General features: G+C 46.8%; 3 protein-coding genes across 3 annotated transcripts in view; 1 reads left to right on the top strand and 2 right to left on the bottom strand.

The window, feature by feature from the left end:
• Nucleotides 1–20129, top strand: part of nog1 (noggin 1) — an 87986-nt gene that overhangs the window by 40107 nt on the left and 27750 nt on the right. The gene's annotated exons all lie outside the window — the stretch shown is intronic.
• Nucleotides 662–12835, bottom strand: cbx2 (chromobox homolog 2 (Drosophila Pc class)). The gene is made up of 5 exons (XM_086185699.1): nucleotides 12743–12835; nucleotides 12597–12640; nucleotides 9892–9957; nucleotides 5069–5138; nucleotides 662–4990 (listed from the first exon to the last, which is right to left on the bottom strand). The coding sequence occupies exons 1-5, from the start codon at nucleotides 12812–12814 to the stop codon at nucleotides 3647–3649; spliced, it is 1596 nt and encodes a 531-aa protein (XP_086041825.1). The 5' UTR covers nucleotides 12815–12835; the 3' UTR covers nucleotides 662–3646.
• LOC147244540 (ectonucleotide pyrophosphatase/phosphodiesterase family member 7-like) lies at nucleotides 13362–20125 on the bottom strand. The gene is made up of 6 exons (XM_086185657.1): nucleotides 19627–20125; nucleotides 19122–19267; nucleotides 17734–18363; nucleotides 15537–15771; nucleotides 14441–14564; nucleotides 13362–14351 (listed from the first exon to the last, which is right to left on the bottom strand). Exons 1-6 carry the CDS (start codon nucleotides 19859–19861, stop codon nucleotides 14300–14302), a joined length of 1422 nt encoding a protein of 473 aa, XP_086041783.1. The 5' UTR covers nucleotides 19862–20125; the 3' UTR covers nucleotides 13362–14299.

Here is a 20129-nt window from a genome sequence, read left to right as displayed (position 1 = left end):
TGACGACTTGAGTAGAAACTCATTTTTGCCAAACAAGACAAAACTACGAGGACAAAACAACATGAAGATGAAAATAGTGGTTTTTAAGGTTTCACTTCGTATCTTTGATGATGAGTATTTTTCTATCACAATGTTTCCTGTGAGGAAGACTGTGGCTCTATGGTGGGAGCTGTTAAAAGTGAAAGAAACTGTCATGAAACTGAGCATTTGCTGCTTGGAGTAATAAAGTGTATTACATGTATTATATGTAGATTTCTCTGCATCGCTCTTTGGTGTTGGTCCCTTCAAGTGCAACAGCACCATCTAGTGGCTGTGAAGCTCCATGTCTGTCAGTGCCGGAGGAACTGGAGACCCTCACTCTCACACAGCTGAGGAGAATTTACCTCCAACTGTCACTGGGATTTAGACGGTTAAGGCCCAGACATGGAACCACCAGGTGAAGAAAAAATAATGAGCAGTTTCACCACAAATCAGTTTCAGAGTTGGAATGTAGTCGGATCATTCCTAATAAAATATCCATGAAATTCCGTCTTTTACCGTTGGTGTAATCCTGCTGACAGACACACCGACCAAACTCGTCACATGATGTCATCAGCGGAGGGTAAACAAACTCCAGAGTTCTGCTTGTACCATTTATTAGTCACTTTGACAGGTGGCACAAGTATTAGGACGCCGTCCTACCCTGAAAGGCTCTTCATTTGAAATAAATAGGTTGGAGAGAAAACATTTAACTGAGATGGTTAGTAGATCTAAAACAGTTTTTTTATCACAAAAACAAACAGTTATAAAACATCTACGACACCCCCAGTCCCCCCCCCCCCGGGTCGGAGTCGGATGGGTTTCTTTGATTGGTAGAACAGCTGTTTTCATCTGTAACACTCAGCTGATCCTGAGAGGAAACTACTTCTAGACCTACGACTCTTCATGTTTGAATAAGGCATTAAATATGCGTCCGTTCCATACATTTGAAACAAGTCTTCCAGCTTGAGAAGAAAACTGGCACTTTGATTGGGGTCGACCTGAATTCCTGGCTATCTTTGGGCACCGCCTTTGTGTTTCAGTCTTGGAGAGAAAGGAAGGCACAGTCTGCCGAGCAGGGTTAGACAGAAGAGTTCAGTCCAAGTGCTTTGTTGCTGAACTCCTCCAGGGAGCTGAAAGTAGCGCACATTGTTGTGGTTTCTTTGCCGTTTCATCAGATAAAGATTTTTTTTTTCTCTGGGAGACGAAGTCAGCCCAGCAGCTCCTGAAGCCATGAAGGCCGGCGAGGGAAACCAGACGTCTGCAGCTGCGAGGAAAACACCCTGACAGTTCAGTTCTCGACATTCGGAATGAAACAAGTAGCTACAAACACTGCAGCATCTGGTGTTCTGTGGTCGCGGGCGAACAAAGGCGAGCCTCATCCACACCCAACCTCTCCCACAGCGGTCACAAAGGCTCATGGGAGGAGCGCTCTCAGGTGGACCGGCCATGCTGACTTGTCAACACTTGTTCTCTGGTTCTAGTCTGTGTTAATCACCAGTCTGAAAGGATGAACGATGGGGCGAATCGGTACGGAAGTCCACTTCTGCCAGTAAAAGAAGCAGCATGACAGACATGTCACAGATTCAGCCTTGATAATAAAAAATATTCCAATAGTCTTTGGAAGTAGATATGAGATTAAAATGACGAGATACAAAAATTATGAGGCCAAAGTCGAAATTATGAGATCAAGTCAGAATCCTGTGAATTTTGAGGAAAAACTATAAATGAGCTCAAAAGTCATTCTTATAAAAAAGAAGTTAACCCAAGACTTCTCATGATTATCACTGTTTATCTCATAATTTCTTCAGATGGGAACATGATTAGCAACAAGGCTACATGTGTGTCTCTTAGTGGCAGTGAAGGGCTTCCACAGATGTGAGAGTCCACAGCAGCAGAGTTCACGTCAGCCTTGACGCTTTTATCAGCGCTGGAACTCCGACCCTGTATCTGACTGATAAACTCTCTGGAATGTTCTGAGACCAAACAGCATCTGCCGGAGCTGCTCAGTGCGACTACATACAGCAACGAGTGTCCAATACATTTAGAGCCATAAAGGAACAATTATAAATGGACAATGGTCGAACACCCTGGAGAAAATTAATATACAAACACAGCAAATGTTAAATAAAAGAGAGGTAGCTAATTTAGGAAACATCAAAGAGGTAAACATGACTACTGACCCACTAAGTAAAAGGTGTTTTACATGAGCTATCGACCGATATGGATAAAAAATATTGATATAAAGAATTAAATACCTACAAATCATTACAAACGCAACACCTCCTGCTCAGGCCGACTCTCTCGTCTGGCTCTGGCTCTCTGGTGTCTTCTAGCAAGTAATCTCATCAAAACAGAGACACGTGACATGAATGAATGTACAGAAGAAAGATGGGTGTTTTTCACATCAAGGGACAATTTGTAGGCACCTGAACAAGCTAGCGCTGCTCCACCTTGTCTCAAAATACTTTGTTCCTCAAAATGCCACACCAAGTCTTTCAGGGAGTCTCTTATTGTCTCTCCTCTCCGGAGACGGACACAAAGGCAGACCCTTCTCTAAGGATCACGCTAGTTAGCTTAGCGCAACAAATAGTAGCGGGTGTTCTCGATGTTAGCATCGAGAACTACTTTCAGATAAATATTCTGAACCTGATCATTTGTACACTTCATTGTCAGCCTGTTCCTTTAAGAAAGGGGCGGAGAAAGTATGACATCATTTTGGTTTGTGATCCTCTTTTTCGAGGACTTGTTTAAGATTTTAGCTGTCACCATCTTGGCTTTTGTCACCAGAGGGGGATGAATGACATTTGAGAGGATTGAGGGTACAATCCAGCAAGGACAGACAGCCTGCCATGCTACTGGCTTGTCAATCACAAGGTAGCCCCGCCTTTAAGCATACCTTGCTGGTCATAACAGAGACTACAGGTCTAAGGCACAAGAGCACTGGATTCATTCATCAGACTTAGAAGTTCTGGTATAGTCAACGATCTGAACTCCCTCTGGAAGTCGTCACTTGCTAATTGTGGCGCCGAGGGTCTGTGACTGCACCTTTACACATAGAACAAGAGGTTACGGTACGCAACTCAACCCCACTTCCTCTTCCCTGTAACCTGATGGAGACAATGGAGCCTGCCCCCCCTTCCCAAATCATCCTGAAATCTTTTGCATCTTCGCATCACATGTCATTTAATCGAACACATAACGAGCTTCATGTTTGTGTCAGCAACAACAGCATACACCGCGGTTCTGGTGTGAGTTTGGGGAGGGGAAGAGGAAGCGCCAGCTTATTCAGATTACCTCAAAAAGACACCTGCCATTCAAGTTCTTGAACTTGAGATGTTTTACCAAAAAAACCCTGGTAACCAGAAAATCCAAAAAGGCCAAAATGCAAAGTTCCAAAGTGTTGCATCTCAGTGGGCTTAAAGCTTTGTGGTTGAAAGTCAGAGCCCGTCTCTCCTCGGTTGGTTCTTCACATTTTGTAAACAAAAGCAAATAAATAACCTCAATTATCAGCCAACAGTCTCATGATGTTTGAGCAAAAAATCCTTCTCTAATGAAAAGATGAAGAGCGTCACCCGACACTTCCCTCAGGCTGATCCAGTTTGTGAGACTGTGATTCGCAGGGTCCTCAGTAGTTTCGGATGCTGAAGAAGCCAACGCTGGTTGGCGACTCCTTCACTGTGACCGTGACTAAATTAGCAGTGACATCGGTGACAAACACATGTTCTATCAGACTGCGGGTGGGCTTCCAGTCCTGGTTCTGGACCATCACAGAGCGATCTGGACCGGCGTACGAGGAGTCCTGGTCAGAGTCCGAGCTGCTCTCCTCTTCACCTGTGCTCATCTCGTTCATTTTGGCTTTCTTGCCTTCTTTGGAGGCCTGCTGGTTCTGGACCTCTGAGGAGGATTTATGCATGTTGCTCTTCTCCAGCCGGCCATGGGCTCTGGAGGTCTGGATTTCTGCCGCCTCTTTAACCTTGTCCGTTCCAGACTGGTTCTTCCTGGCCTGCAGTCCTCCAGGGGCCACAGGACTCTGAGGTGGTTTATACTCCTGATTTTGGCTGGCAGGAGATTTCCGTGCTGGGTTGGCAGCATTTCTTAGCCCTGAGCCCGGGGTTGTGCCATTTCCAGGAGTGTCATTGTTCTGCACTCCTTTGTTCTGAAGGTTGAGCGGCTGAAGGCCAGAACCCTGATTGGTAGAGGCACTTTTAGGCACTAAGGACGCCACTGCTTTGGTGCTGGGTATCCTCTGCAAAGACGAAATTGGGGCCTGGGGTTTCTTTTGTCCGTTGGGGGAGCTGAGAGTATGATGGGGGGTTCCTTGGACAGGATGTTTGGATGTATTCAAATTCAATGCTGCAACCCCTTTCGACTTACAAGCAGCTGCTTTCAAATCCATACTGGCCCCACTGCTCACACTGGAGATGGACAGTTTGCCCTCAGCGACATTCCTGCTTTGGCTGGATTTGTTCAGAGAAGAGGGGGGCGGCTGAATGGACCTGCCAGATCCCACAGGGCTCATGGAGTTTTTTAAAGCCCCTCCCTGGGCAAGCGAGCTCCTGTTCTGACCACCCACTGAATCCCGGGCAGAGGCCCGATGGAAACCCATGAAAGTGAAGTTGGCCGGGTGAACAGGCTTCTTGATCACTCCTGGGAGATCTGCATCTTTCGCGGTCTTGAGGACTTTACGAGGGCCCTTGCCCGGCTGGAATTCCTTCACTTCAGGGGGCAGAGGTTTTCTGCCTCGTTTCTTCGGGGGCTCCTGTTTCGCCACCACAATCTGTGCTTTCTTCTGAGGGACGGGATGAAGGTCTCGGGTTCTGACACAAGGATTTGCCTGTTTGGTGTGGCTGTCGTCATCGTCATCTTCTGATGAGGAGGAAGAGGAGGAGCACGAAGAGGAAGAATCCGAGGATGAGGATGATGAGCCAGATGAAGAACTGCTGGACTTTGGGGCTTCAGGCAGATTTTCCTGAAGGAATAACGAAAAGCACATGGTGAACATTGCACTCGGGCCTGGAGACTCCTGCTCCACTTGAGATTCACTTACAAGGATCTTCCGAGGTCGTCCTCTTGGCCTCTTCCCTCGTTTACGCAGCAGAAGCTCCTTCTCTTGTTCTCTGAAAACACCAAGTCACCGACAGGATGAGATTCTACCCACAACCCAGCTACGACTTTAAGAGAACACATGTATTGCAACCCTAAATAGAGTACCACAGAGATGGGGTACTTAAGTAGTCCAACAGGAAGTGGTCATGTCAGGGATGAGGTATTTCAGTAGTCCAACAGGAAGTGGTCATGTCAGGGATGAGGTATTTCTGTAGTCCAACAGGAAGTGGTCATGTCATGGATGGGGTACTTAAGTAGTCCAACAGGAAGTGGTCATGTCAGGGATGAGGTATTTCTGTTGTCCAACAGGAAGTGGTCATGTCAGGGACGAGGTACTTAAGTAGTCCAACAGGAAGTGGTCATGTCAGGGATGAGGAATTTCTGTCGTCCAACAGGAAGTGGTCATGTCAGGGATGAGGTACTTAAGTAGTCCAACAGGAAGTGGTCATGTCAGGGATGAGGAATTTCTGTCGTCCAACAGGAAGTGGTCATGTCAGGGATGAGGTATTTCTGTCGTCCAACAGGAAGTGGTCATGTCAGGGATGAGGTATTTCTGTCGTCCAACAGGAAGTGGTCATGTCAGGGATGAGGTATTTCTGTAGTCCAACAGGAAGTGGTCATGTCAGGGATGAGGAATTTCTGTCATCCAACAGGAAGTGGTCATGTCAGGGATGAGGTATTTCTGTCGTCCAACGGGAAGTGGTCATGTCAGGGATGAGGTATTTCTGTCGTCCAACAGGAAGTGGTCATGTCAGGGATGGGGTATTTCTGTCGTCCAACAGGAAGTGGTCATGTCATGGTTGGGGTACTTAAGTAGTCCAACAGGAAGTGGTCATGTCATGGATGTGGTACTTAAGTAGTCCAACAGGAAGTGGTCATGTCAGGGATGAGGTATTTCTGTCGTCCAACAGGAAGTGGTCATGTCAGGGATGAGGTAGTTCTGTCGTCCAACAGGAAGTGGTCATGTCAGGGATGAGGTATTTCTGTCGTCCAACGGGAAGTGGTCATGTCAGGGATGAGGAATTTCTGTCGTCCAACGGGAAGTGGTCATGTCAGGGATGAGGAATTTCTGTCGTCCAACGGGAAGTGGTCATGTCAGGGATGAGGTATTTCTGTCGTCCAACGGGAAGTGGTCATGTCAGGGATGAGGTACTTAAGTAGTCCAACAGGAAGTGGTCATGTCATGGATGAGGTACTTAAGTAGTCCAACAGGAAGTGGTCATGTCAGGGATGAGGAATTTCTGTCGTCCAACAGGAAGTGGTCATGTCAGGGATGAGGAATTTCTGTCGTCCAACAGGAAGTGGTCATGTCAGGGATGAGGTATTTCTGTAGTCCAACAGGAAGTGGTCATGTCAGGGATGAGGAATTTCTGATATCCAACAGGAAGTGGTCATGTCAGGGATGAGGTATTTCTGTCGTCCAACAGGAAGTGGTCATGTCAGGGATGAGGTACTTAAGTAGTCCAACAGGAAGTGGTCATGTCAGGGATGAGGAATTTCTGTCGTCCAACAGGAAGTGGTCATGTCAGGGATGAGGTATTTCTGTCGTCCAACAGGAAGTGGTCATGTCAGGGATGAGGAATTTCTGTCGTCCAACAGGAAGTGGTCATGTCAGGGATGAGGAATTTCTGTCGTCCAACAGGAAGTGGTCATGTCAGGGATGAGGTATTTCTGTAGTCCAACAGGAAGTGGTCATGTCAGGGATGAAGAATTTCTGTCATCCAACAGGAAGTGGTCATGTCAGGGATGAGGTATTTCTGTCATCCAACAGGAAGTGGTCATGTCAGGGATGAGGTATTTCTGTCGTCCAACAGGAAGTGGTCATGTCAGGGATGAGGTACTTAAGTAGTCCAACAGGAAGTGGTCATGTCAGGGATGAGGAATTTCTGTCGTCCAACAGGAAGTGGTCATGTCAGGGATGAGGAATTTCTGTCGTCCAACAGGAAGTGGTCATGTCAGGGATGAGGTATTTCTGTCGTCAAACAGGAAGTGGTCATGTCAGGGATGAGGTATTTCTGTCGTCCAACAGGAAGTGGTCATGTCAGGGATGAGGTATTTCTGTAGCCCAACAGGAAGTGGTCATGTCAGGGATGAGGAATTTCTGTCATCCAACAGGAAGTGGTCATGTCAGGGATGAGGTATTTCTGTCGTCCAACAGGAAGTGGTCATGTCAGGGATGAGGAATTTCTGTAGTCCAACAGGAAGTGGTCCTGTCATTGATGGGGTACTTAAGTAGTCCAAAAGGAAGTGGTCATGTCAGGGATGGGGTACTTAAGTAGTCCAACAGGAAGTGGTCATGTCAGGGATGAGGAATTTCTGTAGTCCAACAGGAAGTGGTCCTGTCATTGATGGGGTACTTAAGTAGTCCAACAGGAAGTGGTCATGTCAGGGATGAGGAATTTCTGTCGTCCAACAGGAAGTGGTCATGTCAGGGATGAGGAATTTCTGTAGTCCAACAGGAAGTGGTCATGTCAGGGATGAGGAATTTCTGTCATCCAACAGGAAGTGGTCATGTCAGGGATGAGGTATTTCTGTCGTCCAACAGGAAGTGGTCATGTCAGGAATGAGGAATTTCTGTCGTCCAACAGGAAGTGGTCATGTCAGGGATGAGGTACTTAAGTAGTCCAACAGGAAGTGGTCATGTCAGGGATGAGGTATTTCTGTTGTCCAGCAGGAAGTAGTCATGTCAGGGATGAGGTATTTCTGTCGTCCAACAGGAAGTGGTCATGTCAGGGATGAGGAATTTCTGTCGTCCAACAGGAAGTGGTCATGTCAGGGATGAGGTATTTCTGTCGTCAAACAGGAAGTGGTCATGTCAGGGATGAGGTATTTCTGTCGTCCAACAGGAAGTGGTCATGTCAGGGATGAGGTATTTCTGTAGCCCAACAGGAAGTGGTCATGTCAGGGATGAGGAATTTCTGTCATCCAACAGGAAGTGGTCATGTCAGGGATGAGGTATTTCTGTCGTCCAACAGGAAGTGGTCATGTCAGGGATGAGGTACTTAAGTAGTCCAACAGGAAGTGGTCATGTCAGGGATGAGGAATTTCTGTCGTCCAACAGGAAGTGGTCATGTCAGGGATGAGGTATTTCTGTCGTCCAACAGGAAGTGGTCATGTCAGGGATGAGGAATTTCTGTCGTCCAACAGGAAGTGGTCATGTCAGGGATGAGGAATTTCTGTCGTCCAACAGGAAGTGGTCATGTCAGGGATGAGGTATTTCTGTAGTCCAACAGGAAGTGGTCATGTCAGGGATGAAGAATTTCTGTCATCCAACAGGAAGTGGTCATGTCAGGGATGAGGTATTTCTGTCATCCAACAGGAAGTGGTCATGTCAGGGATGAGGTATTTCTGTCGTCCAACAGGAAGTGGTCATGTCAGGGATGAGGTACTTAAGTAGTCCAACAGGAAGTGGTCATGTCAGGGATGAGGAATTTCTGTCGTCCAACAGGAAGTGGTCATGTCAGGGATGAGGAATTTCTGTCGTCCAACAGGAAGTGGTCATGTCAGGGATGAGGTATTTCTGTCGTCAAACAGGAAGTGGTCATGTCAGGGATGAGGTATTTCTGTCGTCCAACAGGAAGTGGTCATGTCAGGGATGAGGTATTTCTGTAGCCCAACAGGAAGTGGTCATGTCAGGGATGAGGAATTTCTGTCATCCAACAGGAAGTGGTCATGTCAGGGATGAGGTATTTCTGTCGTCCAACAGGAAGTGGTCATGTCAGGGATGAGGAATTTCTGTAGTCCAACAGGAAGTGGTCCTGTCATTGATGGGGTACTTAAGTAGTCCAAAAGGAAGTGGTCATGTCAGGGATGGGGTACTTAAGTAGTCCAACAGGAAGTGGTCATGTCAGGGATGAGGAATTTCTGTAGTCCAACAGGAAGTGGTCCTGTTATTGATGGGGTACTTAAGTAGTCCAACAGGAAGTGGTCATGTCAGGGATGAGGAATTTCTGTCGTCCAACAGGAAGTGGTCATGTCAGGGATGAGGAATTTCTGTAGTCCAACAGGAAGTGGTCATGTCAGGGATGAGGAATTTCTGTCATCCAACAGGAAGTGGTCATGTCAGGGATGAGGTATTTCTGTCGTCCAACAGGAAGTGGTCATGTCAGGAATGAGGAATTTCTGTCGTCCAACAGGAAGTGGTCATGTCAGGGATGAGGTACTTAAGTAGTCCAACAGGAAGTGGTCATGTCAGGGATGAGGTATTTCTGTTGTCCAGCAGGAAGTAGTCATGTCAGGGATGAGGTATTTCTGTCGTCCAACAGGAAGTGGTCATGTCAGGGATGAGGTATTTCTGTCGTCCAGCAGGAAGTGGTCATGTCAGGGATGAGGTATTTCTGTTGTCCAACAGGAAGTGGTCATGTCAGGGATGAGGAATTTCTGTTATCCAACAGGAAGTAGTCATGTCAGGGATGAGGAATTTCTGTCGTCCAACAGGAAGTGGTCATGTCAGGGATGAAGAATTTCTGTCGTCCAACAGGAAGTAGTCATCTCCATTATTCCTCAACCGAAGCCAACAAACCAACACCATGTTTTTCAGACACATCCCAAGTTGTAAGATTCACTGGCGTAATATTTACTGATGTTTTCCATGTCGTGGAACAAAACATTCAAACGTCTTCGGTGGGTGTTTATCACAGACCAGATTTCAGACATTTAATTGAAACCTGTTGACTTGGAGACCAGGGATCTTTTTATCCTTTAACCTTGACAAAGAACTACGGGAGGTCTCTATTCCGTCTGCCAGCTTCTGTCTGGACTCACTTCTTGTTGAAGGCAGCCAGCAGTCTCGGGTCAAGGATGTTCTCTTGGGGCTCCCAGCTGTTGTGTCTGAAATAGATGCATGTGAGAGCTACGCATGACAGGGGAGACACCACATGAAGCAGCAATCTGAGAGGATTCCCTCCAGCCTTAAAATGGACCCCATCAGAAACACACAGACACCTGACCAACCCAAAATGGCTGCTCAGCACATCAATCGCACGAGGGCTTTGAAGATGTACCATTTGCAGCACTTCTGTCTCATTGAACACTCCAGTTGCAGAATACATTCCACCCTCTGTCAACAGACATGTTGCTATGACGACTGTAAGCACAAAATACCAGTTTAAAAACTGTTATCAACTGGTATTTTTTGCTTTTTTCTTTTAACTGTTGAAGACTCATCCTGCACTCGGGAACATGCGCTAACTTGACGTCCAGTGACCAACACTTCCTCTAATTTCTGGGTTGCAAGACTTTTTACACCAAATACTTTCCAGTCACGGTGCATTAAAAGCCAAGAAGATTTAAAACGTCTAATATCTTTGTTAAATAATCACGTGAAAGCCCGGGAGACAAAATGTCGCATCTGTTTTCAAAGTCTTGATTAAATTATTCATGGGCATCGGTGATAGTGGGGGGCTACCGGGGGTTCCTGGTTCTGCTGGCGCTCTGTAGCTACGTGTTCTGGTTCCGGATGGTAGATTTGGTCTCATAACTTTTGTTGTCCACGTTTAAAGTATTTAGAACCGTTAGCAGAGCGACCCTGAAGTAGCCGGTCCAGGTTGGTGTACATGCCCCGCGCTGCAGACGGGCTATGTACATTCAACACTATTGACTTATGTAACTGCAAATCAATATCTAATAATCACATTAAGCCAATCAATACCAGTGATTTAAACACTTGTCCATTACTGACAGGGTTTGTTGTTCCTACCATCTGCTGCTGCCATCTGGGAATCTCCCTGTTAGCTGCTGACCAGTCCAGCTGACATCAGCGCATCCCTGACATATTAATACTGATAATGATAATAATGATGATGATGATAACCATGATAATAATGATAATAATCATGATGATAACAATAATAATGATGATAACGATAACATGATAATAGATCATAATCATGATGATAATAATAACATAATAATAATGATGATAATCATGATAATCATGATGATAATGATAACATGATAATAGATCATAATCATGATAATAACCATGATAATAAGGATAAAAATGGTGATAACGATAATAACATGATAATAATCATGATGATAATAATAATAATGGTGATAATAACCATGATAATAATGGTGATAACGATAACCATGATAATAATCATGATAATAATGATAATCATGGTGATAACGATAACATGATAATAGATCATAATCATGATGATAATAATAACATGATAATAATGATGATAATGATGATAATCATGATGATAATGATGATAATGATAACATGATAATAGATCATAATCATGATAATAACCATGATAATAAGGATAAAAATGGTGATAACGATAATAACATGATAATAATCATGATGATAATAATAATAATGGTGATAATAACCATGATAATAATGGTGATAACGATAACCATGATAATAATCATGATAATAATGATAATCATGATGATAATAATAATAACGATAACATGATAATAGATCATAATCATGATAATCATGATGATGTAATAACATTTCCAAAGACCTCACAGTTCTCGGCCTGTAGCAAGTCGCTGTGAAGGCTTTCCAACGTCTCCAGACAGTCACATTTTCCTGAAATGTTGTTGTTAATGTTTAAAATTCAATTAATTAACTTTTCCTAAAGATGTTTCAGCATCTCTGATTATCTGATCATTTTAGAATTTGGACTGAAATTAATCAAACACTTTTTCTTTTCTTGTGGGTTTAATTTTTTAACTGGGTTGGAACTGGAAAAGGTTGTTTTTGCTCCAAGGGTTCTGAAGGGTGTAATGACCTTTGTCACTTGTTGTTGAAGAGCTTATTCTGATCAGCTGCCACCAACCCCCACCCTTCACCCCCCACGCCGCCACCCCCCCCCCCCCCCACACACACACACACACACACACAAAGGATGTGGTTCTAACAGAAGCCTGGAGCTGGCAGGCAACAGTGTGCATTGATGGTGGTTTGCTGCAAAAACCCTGTGAGTTGAACTGAGATGCCAAGCGAAGAGAAAGGAGAGAAGCAGAAATGTGAGCGGGACTGAAGCCCCGCACCTCCTGGACCAGCGGGGCTGTAAATCACACATCAGCACTCCTACGTCTGACTGACTTATTGTCTCAGCACACACAAAACGTGTTTTAAGTCTCTTATAAAACTGCGTCCAGGTCAGAACGGTAGCTGGAAATAAAGATAGTCCGTGTAAAAAAACCCAAACGAGAACAACCAAAGAACCATTTGGTTCTCAACCAACTCATAAAAACAAGACCTTCTGAACAAAAGAAGGCCACCGTAGAGGTTAGAATTTGTGAGGTTCTACCGGAATAAAACGAGTCACAGACGCAGCAGCGCTCCGTCGTTGTTGAGGTTTCTACTCGTCATTTTTGACTCGCAGAGATAAAAAGAATAAAAGTCAAAATACAAAAACTCCTGCAGGACCGCCGTCCGGAGCGACGCAACAAGCGACACGTTGTTGTTGTTTTCATTGTTTGGACCGTCTGGTACTCACTTGGCGGACCATCCCCTCCACTTCACCAGGAACTCCAACTTTCCCTGCAACACAAACGAGCCGCACAGCGTCAAAAAAGCGCCGCGGGAGAACACGCAGGAGCGGCTGCGCTGTTTTCTGTTGTTTTTCTGTTGTTGTTTTTTTACCTTCCGGAGACGTTTATTCAAAATACACTCGGCATCAAAAACCTGCTCCCCAACTGCGCTCAGCTCCTCCATGTCTGCCGTCGCCCCGAATGAGAAGCCTTTATCCCCAGAAGAAGAGTCAAGCCTGCCGGACGCGAGCTGGCGGCCCACCGGAAGTCCAAAGATTCGTTTTCAGTATAAATATCTCTTTAAAATATATCTTTGTATAATTATGCATCAAAACAAAAACGACTTAGAATTATTATGAACTTGTCAATCAAGGCCCATCAGCCATTGCTTCGTGTTAACATAATTTATCATAATAATTTAAACATAATGCAGCTGTCGCCCTCTGATAGATTAAAAAAATCAGACATAAATTTGTTCTTCATTAAAAAAACCTGATATGAAAGCAATTCCCAAAATAGTTCAAGCTGCAGGGAAACAAGTGCAGCTGACACGGAACACCAACTTGATTAATCCCAGAGGAAAATTCTTGCTGGAGAGTTACAGTTGGCCGAAGAAGTAAAAGTACAGAGGAGGAGAGACGTGTCAGAGGGAAACACAAACTAACTAGCATAATATGACAAATCACATTTCATTGAGTAGCCTAAAAATAACACAGGCAAGTAGACAAACACAAGAAATATTCTTTAATATTTTACTGCAAAGAAGTCTTGCACGATTAATTGGAAAACTGTTAGTTGTTAGCAATGGTAGTGGGAGTCAGTGAATTCACTGAGAATGTTAAAATAATGTTAATTTTAAAATATAGACAAAGCATAAAATAATTAAAAAAAACTTAAACATATGAAGTGTATAAGAGAACTGAAGTGCTAAAATGGCAAAAGGCTAAGCTAAGATTGATGCTACTCACTGATCAAGGCCTACATGCCACAATTATTCCCCTAAAAACAATGTTACTTCTTAAATGAAAGCTAAAAATTAATCCTAATAAAGGATCATAATGAACAAATTAAAACCCTTCAGTTTATCAGAATTATTTTGAAATTTGTAACCGGAAGTACTTTGTTTTGGTGTGGGTTTGACGCGGCGAAGCATAGCGAGAGGCGGGCATGTGGGGGTGCGAGTATTTAAATATGTCCCTCGGCAGCCGCCGTCATCTGATGGACCCCTTCCACCTCCGAGCGGGTGTGGAGCCATCACCCTGACCAACACGGGCCGCTGCTGCTGCCTCCCGTCCGCCTGCAACCCTTTGCTTGCCTCGCGTAGCCGCCATGTTCCCGCTAGAAACCGGCCTGTTAGACGTGATGACATCATTCCCAGCAGTGGTCAGTCCACCGGGCCCAGGACGTCACGGGGCCGTTAAATCACACATGGAATTCATTCAGACATCCAGTACACGTTCCTGTATTCACACATTGGAAGTTTCACCCACGTAGAACCAGAGGGCACCAGCGCCCCGCTCCAAGTGCCGTGACCGGGCTCAAGAACCTCTGACGTTGTCAGAGGAGGACCAGGCTCCCGGCCAACTCTTTATTGAATTTAATTACAAAATCAATCGGGAGAAACTCGCCGAGCTCCCCTGCACTGATGTTTTTATTTTTCTGGTCTCGATCAAAACGAAGTTTCTTTCTTTTTCTCGGGAGGGTGTTCGGAACCTTCTGACCTGAGACAGAGAAAAGGGAAATAAAACTATTGAATTTTGACTCCAGTGAATTAATCACAGCTTTACGGGCCGAAGGAATCCTTGCATACCTTTCACGGCTCCGCCTGCTGCTGAGGGCTCTGTGTGACATCATCACGATGAAGCCGACAAGAAGCAGTCCCACCAGCACCGTCAGGCCCAGGACGGCGCCCTGCTGGACGCCCACCTGCTCACCTGAACGACAGCAGAGAGAGCAGACAGGTGACGACTCGACGGACTCCCCTCCATTCGCTCCCTCTTGCCTTCATCACCAGCATCCGCAGATCCAGAATGTGCAGCAGAACCTTTGACCCACCACATGATGGCGCTATGACGATGACTTACACATCCTGGTACTCGGAGGCCAAACACCAAATACTTCTACCTGGTACTTCACTGGGTTCACTTCTCGAGATCCTCCCGCGGGAGCAAAGTGCCAGGACGGAATCCTGATGAAACTGAACCACTGCCACGACTGAGAGGGAGCGAGTAATGAACTAAACGAGAGCGACGCGTCATAATCGGCTCTCTCCTCATTGGACGCGGGGGCGATCAGCACGTGGAGCTGCAGAACACTTCCATGAAAAATACCGCATCTTGAATTGGAGATATCCATCTTTGCTCCACTGGAATTGGATTTCTGACAATTGGTTAAAATTCCGCAGCCGAAGTCAACGTTGACTGTTGCCATGACAACATTTAATCATTGCGTTATTGAAGAATGCAACTGCAATCTGTTTATAGAGAGGGTTTTGGTTCCGGCAAAATACAGAATTTTGAGCAGCAAATTTAAAACGACCTCTCTTTCCCCGGTAGGAGTCGTCCCTGCAAGTTCGTGTGTTTTCTGAAATCGTGATTGTCCTCAGGAGTGTCAGGTCTCTCGAGGCTGGAGAACTAAACTATCTGAATCACAAGCGTCCTATCGGAGGGGACGGCGTCCTGATCACGAGCTCTCCTCGGTCATGACTTGACCCTCGCCGGTCAGGACACCTCTATCTCCCTAACCTGAGCTGCAGATGTCCTCGCTAGGTGGAACCTGCAGTCACTCCGCGTCTGATCGGAGTCACCGCGAAGCTGGAAATGATGGATGAACCTCCTCATAATGTAGCAGGAGCGGCACGCGTTCAGGGCCACGGGGGGAGGCTCATTAGCCCGATGAACCCTCACCCTGAGAGGTAGCGCTCGTAACCAGCATGTGTCGGGTGGCGTTCAGGTGGCCGTCGTTGACCTCCGGCCGGATGCCCAGGATGTGACACATCAGCGGGTAAATGTTGACCGTCTCGAAGGGCCCCACCTCCAGGTTCCTGTGGAAAGCCGGGCCCACCGCCCTGAAGAAGGGCTTCATGTCCGTGTCTTGGTTGTCGAAGCCGTGCTCTCCCTTGTTGAACTGAACGGGGAAGTACTGCAGGGACGAGGACACATCAGGATGACCCAGTTAGGTTCATTCAATTACTTTTAAACCTGTGACATAAGGAGGTTCAGACGTGATGTCAACAGCAGAGGGGGCTGTTGGCTAAGGCATGGCGGCATCCCCACGCCAAGAATGGTTCCCTCCCACTGCCAAGGAGAGAAAAGGTTGATCTTTTTAATGCATCTTTAATGGTTCCCGTGTCAGAAAGTGCCTAAGATTAAGTTTACTCTGTCTAATCTGACAGCCTCATCACGCTGATCCTCATCAGCATCAGACTCACCCCGGGTGAGGAGGCTGTGAAGCCTTGGCCGTCACCTGCAGTCCTTATGTAACCTGTTTCGCCATTTCATTTTTGATGAGTCTCAGTACTGAGGGACACATTCAGCTGCTAACTTGCCTCACGGTGGAGCCAAATGAAAATGCTAATTTAGAATTTGGAGGCATGAATAGCTTCATGAAGCATTTGAGAGCTCTGCATGTCATCAGCCTGGACCGGATTAGACTGAGCACGTGCAAACGCACTTGATTAAAATTGAAATGTACTAAGATTAGAATTTAACGCTTGCTTTCTGGTTGAGAAGAGTCCAGTTCCGCCACTTGCAGAGACCAAATTAGCATCTTTTCTGAAGGAAGGCGGAGCAGGAATTCAGGATATTCGCAGCACAAACCAGGCGGCACATAGACACCGTTTATCTGTGACTGTAAATCAGCGCCATCACGTGAGTCGGCGGCATGTTTACTGCTGATGTCAGTACGTGACCACGACAACGTGACACGTGGGTGTTGTAGAAGTTGTTGTCGCTCGTGGTAGCTGATGACACATCGATGACCTCCACCAGGAGGTGGTCCGTTTGCCCGTCTGGAGGAGTGGAACACAGGTGGAGGAGGAACCTCGTGAACATGGTGGCAAGCAGCATTTCTTTACACCGAAGTCACCAAGTTTCCTCCTGACAGCTGAGCCACGAAAAACCGCTCAGGTTCTTGAAACTGCGTGGAGACGAAGGTCTGTTTCATGTTCAAGTCCTTATTGGCCTGACAAACAGGATTATGTGTCGGCGTCGGCTTCACTCCAGTAAGACTGCATTCGGTAATTTAGGAACTCGTAGTAAACTTGTTTACTCTGGAGTACTTGAGGAGTACCTGCTGTGGGCTACTGCGTGTGGCTCCAAAGCAGTGGTGTCAGAGAAAACGCAACCTGTCCCAGTTCTGCACAAAAGTTCATTTTCTGTCAAACTGACGCAGTTAGCAGACTGAGAAGTTGCATGTTTCTGCAAACCAGGAATAATCTTATTTTATATCTGTGTCGCGTTTTATAACTGACAAGTCAGGCTGTGGAAATGAAAGTCGCCCTTGAAAAGTAATTTTCTATTATGTGTCAATGCCACAGTTAAGTTCAGGCATAAAACACAACTGGATGAAGTTAGAAAAATACCGTGGCTCCAGTTAAAGTTTGGAAACTTGCAGTTCAACCAGGCTGAACACTTGAGACGACTTGTGCCTGCTGCAGGAAGCATGTCTTTGTTCCTCCTTCTCTGATGGCCGTTTGATGAACTCTCCTCTTGTCTCGTGATGCCTCTTGTTGCTACCTACTTGTTTGGCGAACCAGAAGGAATTTTGACGACAACCAACCGTTGGGGCATAGCGCCACCTACCTTTCAGGATAAGGGCATACTTCCATCAGCAAAAGATTCTTCTTTGGTTCCTATCATGGGACAACAACAGTTCAATGGCCCCCAACCCACTGAATGGACCCCAACAGGACTTGAACCTCGACCTCTTAGAGCGAAGCCTTGTTGGACGCTTTCACCATCCAGCCTGCCTCGTCACATGCTCAGAAATATTGTTTAAAACAGGTTTTTGGTTCAGACACGCGGCGATCCCACCACGTGTACCAATGGTTGGCAGAAGGAACCACGGCTGGGAAAGGACATGAAAATAGAATGATTGACGCACCCCGTTGATGACGTATCCGGCGTCGGCCCATAAGATGATGGGAAGGATGCGATTGTTCTTGGCAAAGTGGAGGCGCTCTGGCATGTCCTCCTTCTTGTAGACGTGGAGGTGCGGATGGGCCCCCTTCAGGGCGTTGTAGACCTTCTCCAACTTGCCTGGCTTCGGCAGCAGCATCCCAGAGGGGCCGAAATCTACCAGGTGGAAGGAGAGATCGCGGAAGGAGAAGCCTGGGATCTTGGACAGGGTGATCTCCTCCACCAGCCCGTTGCGGTACACCGTGGTCATGCCGTGGTCCGCGGTGATGATGATATTCAGGCGGTCATTGAGTCCATGACGTGCAGCAGAGCGCCGGATGTAGCCCACTGTTCTGTCCACCTGCTTCACCATCTCCCGTCGCTGTGGGGAGTCAGGGCCGTATTTGTGTCCGGTGCCATCCGGCTCACCAAAGTACAACGACACAAAGTCCAAATCCTGGTCTCGGAACCAGCCCATCACCTTGTCAGCGTTCTCTTTCCAAGCGGTCTCGTTCTTGTAGTTGTAAAACAGTGGCTCCACCTCCCGCACGAGCGCGACCTGACCCTGGTAGCTGGATGCTGTTCCAGGAAAGTGGAGGGAACCGGTTTTCAGGCCCTGGAGGGACAGAACGGAGGCACCTTGAGTACTACGGAACTCCGCCTGTTCTCACTGTAACTCACACACAAACAAACCAACACACAGTTTGAATTCATCTCCTTAAAGCCTCTTGAAGTACATTATATATAGGAGTACTACATAGTATTATATAGAATTATTGTGTATTGTGTTGAATGTGAGAACGAAATGCACTCGTCAGACTTTCCAATACAATCGGCTTCTTTCATTGTGTTAGTCGATTGTTTAGGGCCGGAATCTCCCAGTCGACTGGTCGATTTAGTAGCCGATGCGTTCTGGCTCGACCAAATTCTGATTGGTGCTGGTAGTTGACACAGTAGAGTTTTCATGTATAAAAGTAGTCGATTTTTAGTGGAAATTTGAGGGCTTCAGTCGACCAAGAATTTCTTCGGTTGATTGCAGCCCGACTGGTGTTCGTTAGGGGGCGCGTGATGGAGGCGGGGCGAAAAAATCAGGGAAGGCATTTTCATTGGATGCAAAATTAGCACAAGCCCCTTGGTGCCGGATGAGTCATCAGACGCTGCACCAACAGCGATGAACTGAACAGAAGTTGGTAGTCAAAGGTGGGGGTCAAGATTCCTGTCCACCAGGACTCGAGACCTGGAAAGACTTTGGCGGTCAAGGGTCACCTGGAGTCCTTCGTCATTTGATGCATTTGGCATCAATCGAGAATAAAGGAACCCAAGCTGACCTCAGGCCACCGTCTCTGACACGGAGACGATGGCGGTTGCCCAGACCTGCATCTGCGCCGTGATCCAGATCGGCAGCGTGCCATTGTCCCACCACTCGTTCACGAACTGGGTCTGGTAGTAGGGTTTCTTCTCTGTGCTGGTGGTGTTGAACCACATGTTGTGGATGACGCCGTGGTTCTCGATGTAGCGGCCTGCGGGGGAGAATCCCTGTCAGTCCGCTCTCATTCACGCCATGACACGTCCTCATGAAACATTCAGTCAGCTGAAGCAGCTGAGTGGTGTGACGCTTTTGGACGAGGTCTCACCACCAACTCGGGCGATTAGTGGAATTTAATTTCAAGGAAGTTAAGTTTCTTTTAGCTGGCGCTGCTGATTTGAGCGTCAGAACAAGAAAAGGAGCAGATGTTCATGCCTCAGCCCTCCAAGCTGGATCATCTCACCAACCACGAGCTGCTGGACCCTGAGACATTCAGTCACAAAGAGTTCCCCTGTTTCAGCCTCTGCCCAGTAAACCCAGTAAACATGACGCCCAGAGGATGGAACCTGTTACCTGTCAGGAGGGTGAAGTGAGTCGGGCTGGTGATGGTGAGGTACGGGGGGGTGACGTACAGGGCTTTGACTCCATCCTTGGCCATTTCGTCGAGGTTTGGCGTGTCCACGTCACGGTCATAATCCCATCGGAAGCCATCGAAGGACACCAGCAGCACCTTCTGCTGGGGGGGCTTGAAGGGCGCCGCGAGGAGGGTCCAGGCCCAGAGGAGGCACAGCCCGGCGGTCCACAGCATGGCCGACACCTCACCTTTCCTCTCCACAGGTGAAATCGTCTCAGGCTGCCGGGAATCGTCCTCTTAGCATCTCTGCTGAGCAAAGTTTCACCAACTTATCTTATCTGCTAGAACTTTATCCCAGAACTCTTCTGCATGCGGCCTGCTGATGTTTATGAGCTGACTTTACAGCTTTGATTCCACCGTGGATCCCCCCCCCCCCCCCCCTTTGCTCTGAGGCCCGGCAGTAAAGCAGATTAATCTCTCTGGTCATCATGGCTGTTTGTTT

The sequence above is a fragment of the Aulostomus chinensis genome, chromosome 18 (assembly GCF_037954235.1).
Source record: "Aulostomus chinensis isolate RoL2024-O1b breed Wild chromosome 18, RoL_Achi_v1.0, whole genome shotgun sequence".
Lineage (NCBI taxonomy): Eukaryota > Metazoa > Chordata > Actinopteri > Syngnathiformes > Aulostomidae > Aulostomus > Aulostomus chinensis.
This window is presented reverse-complemented; position numbering and strand designations above follow the sequence as displayed.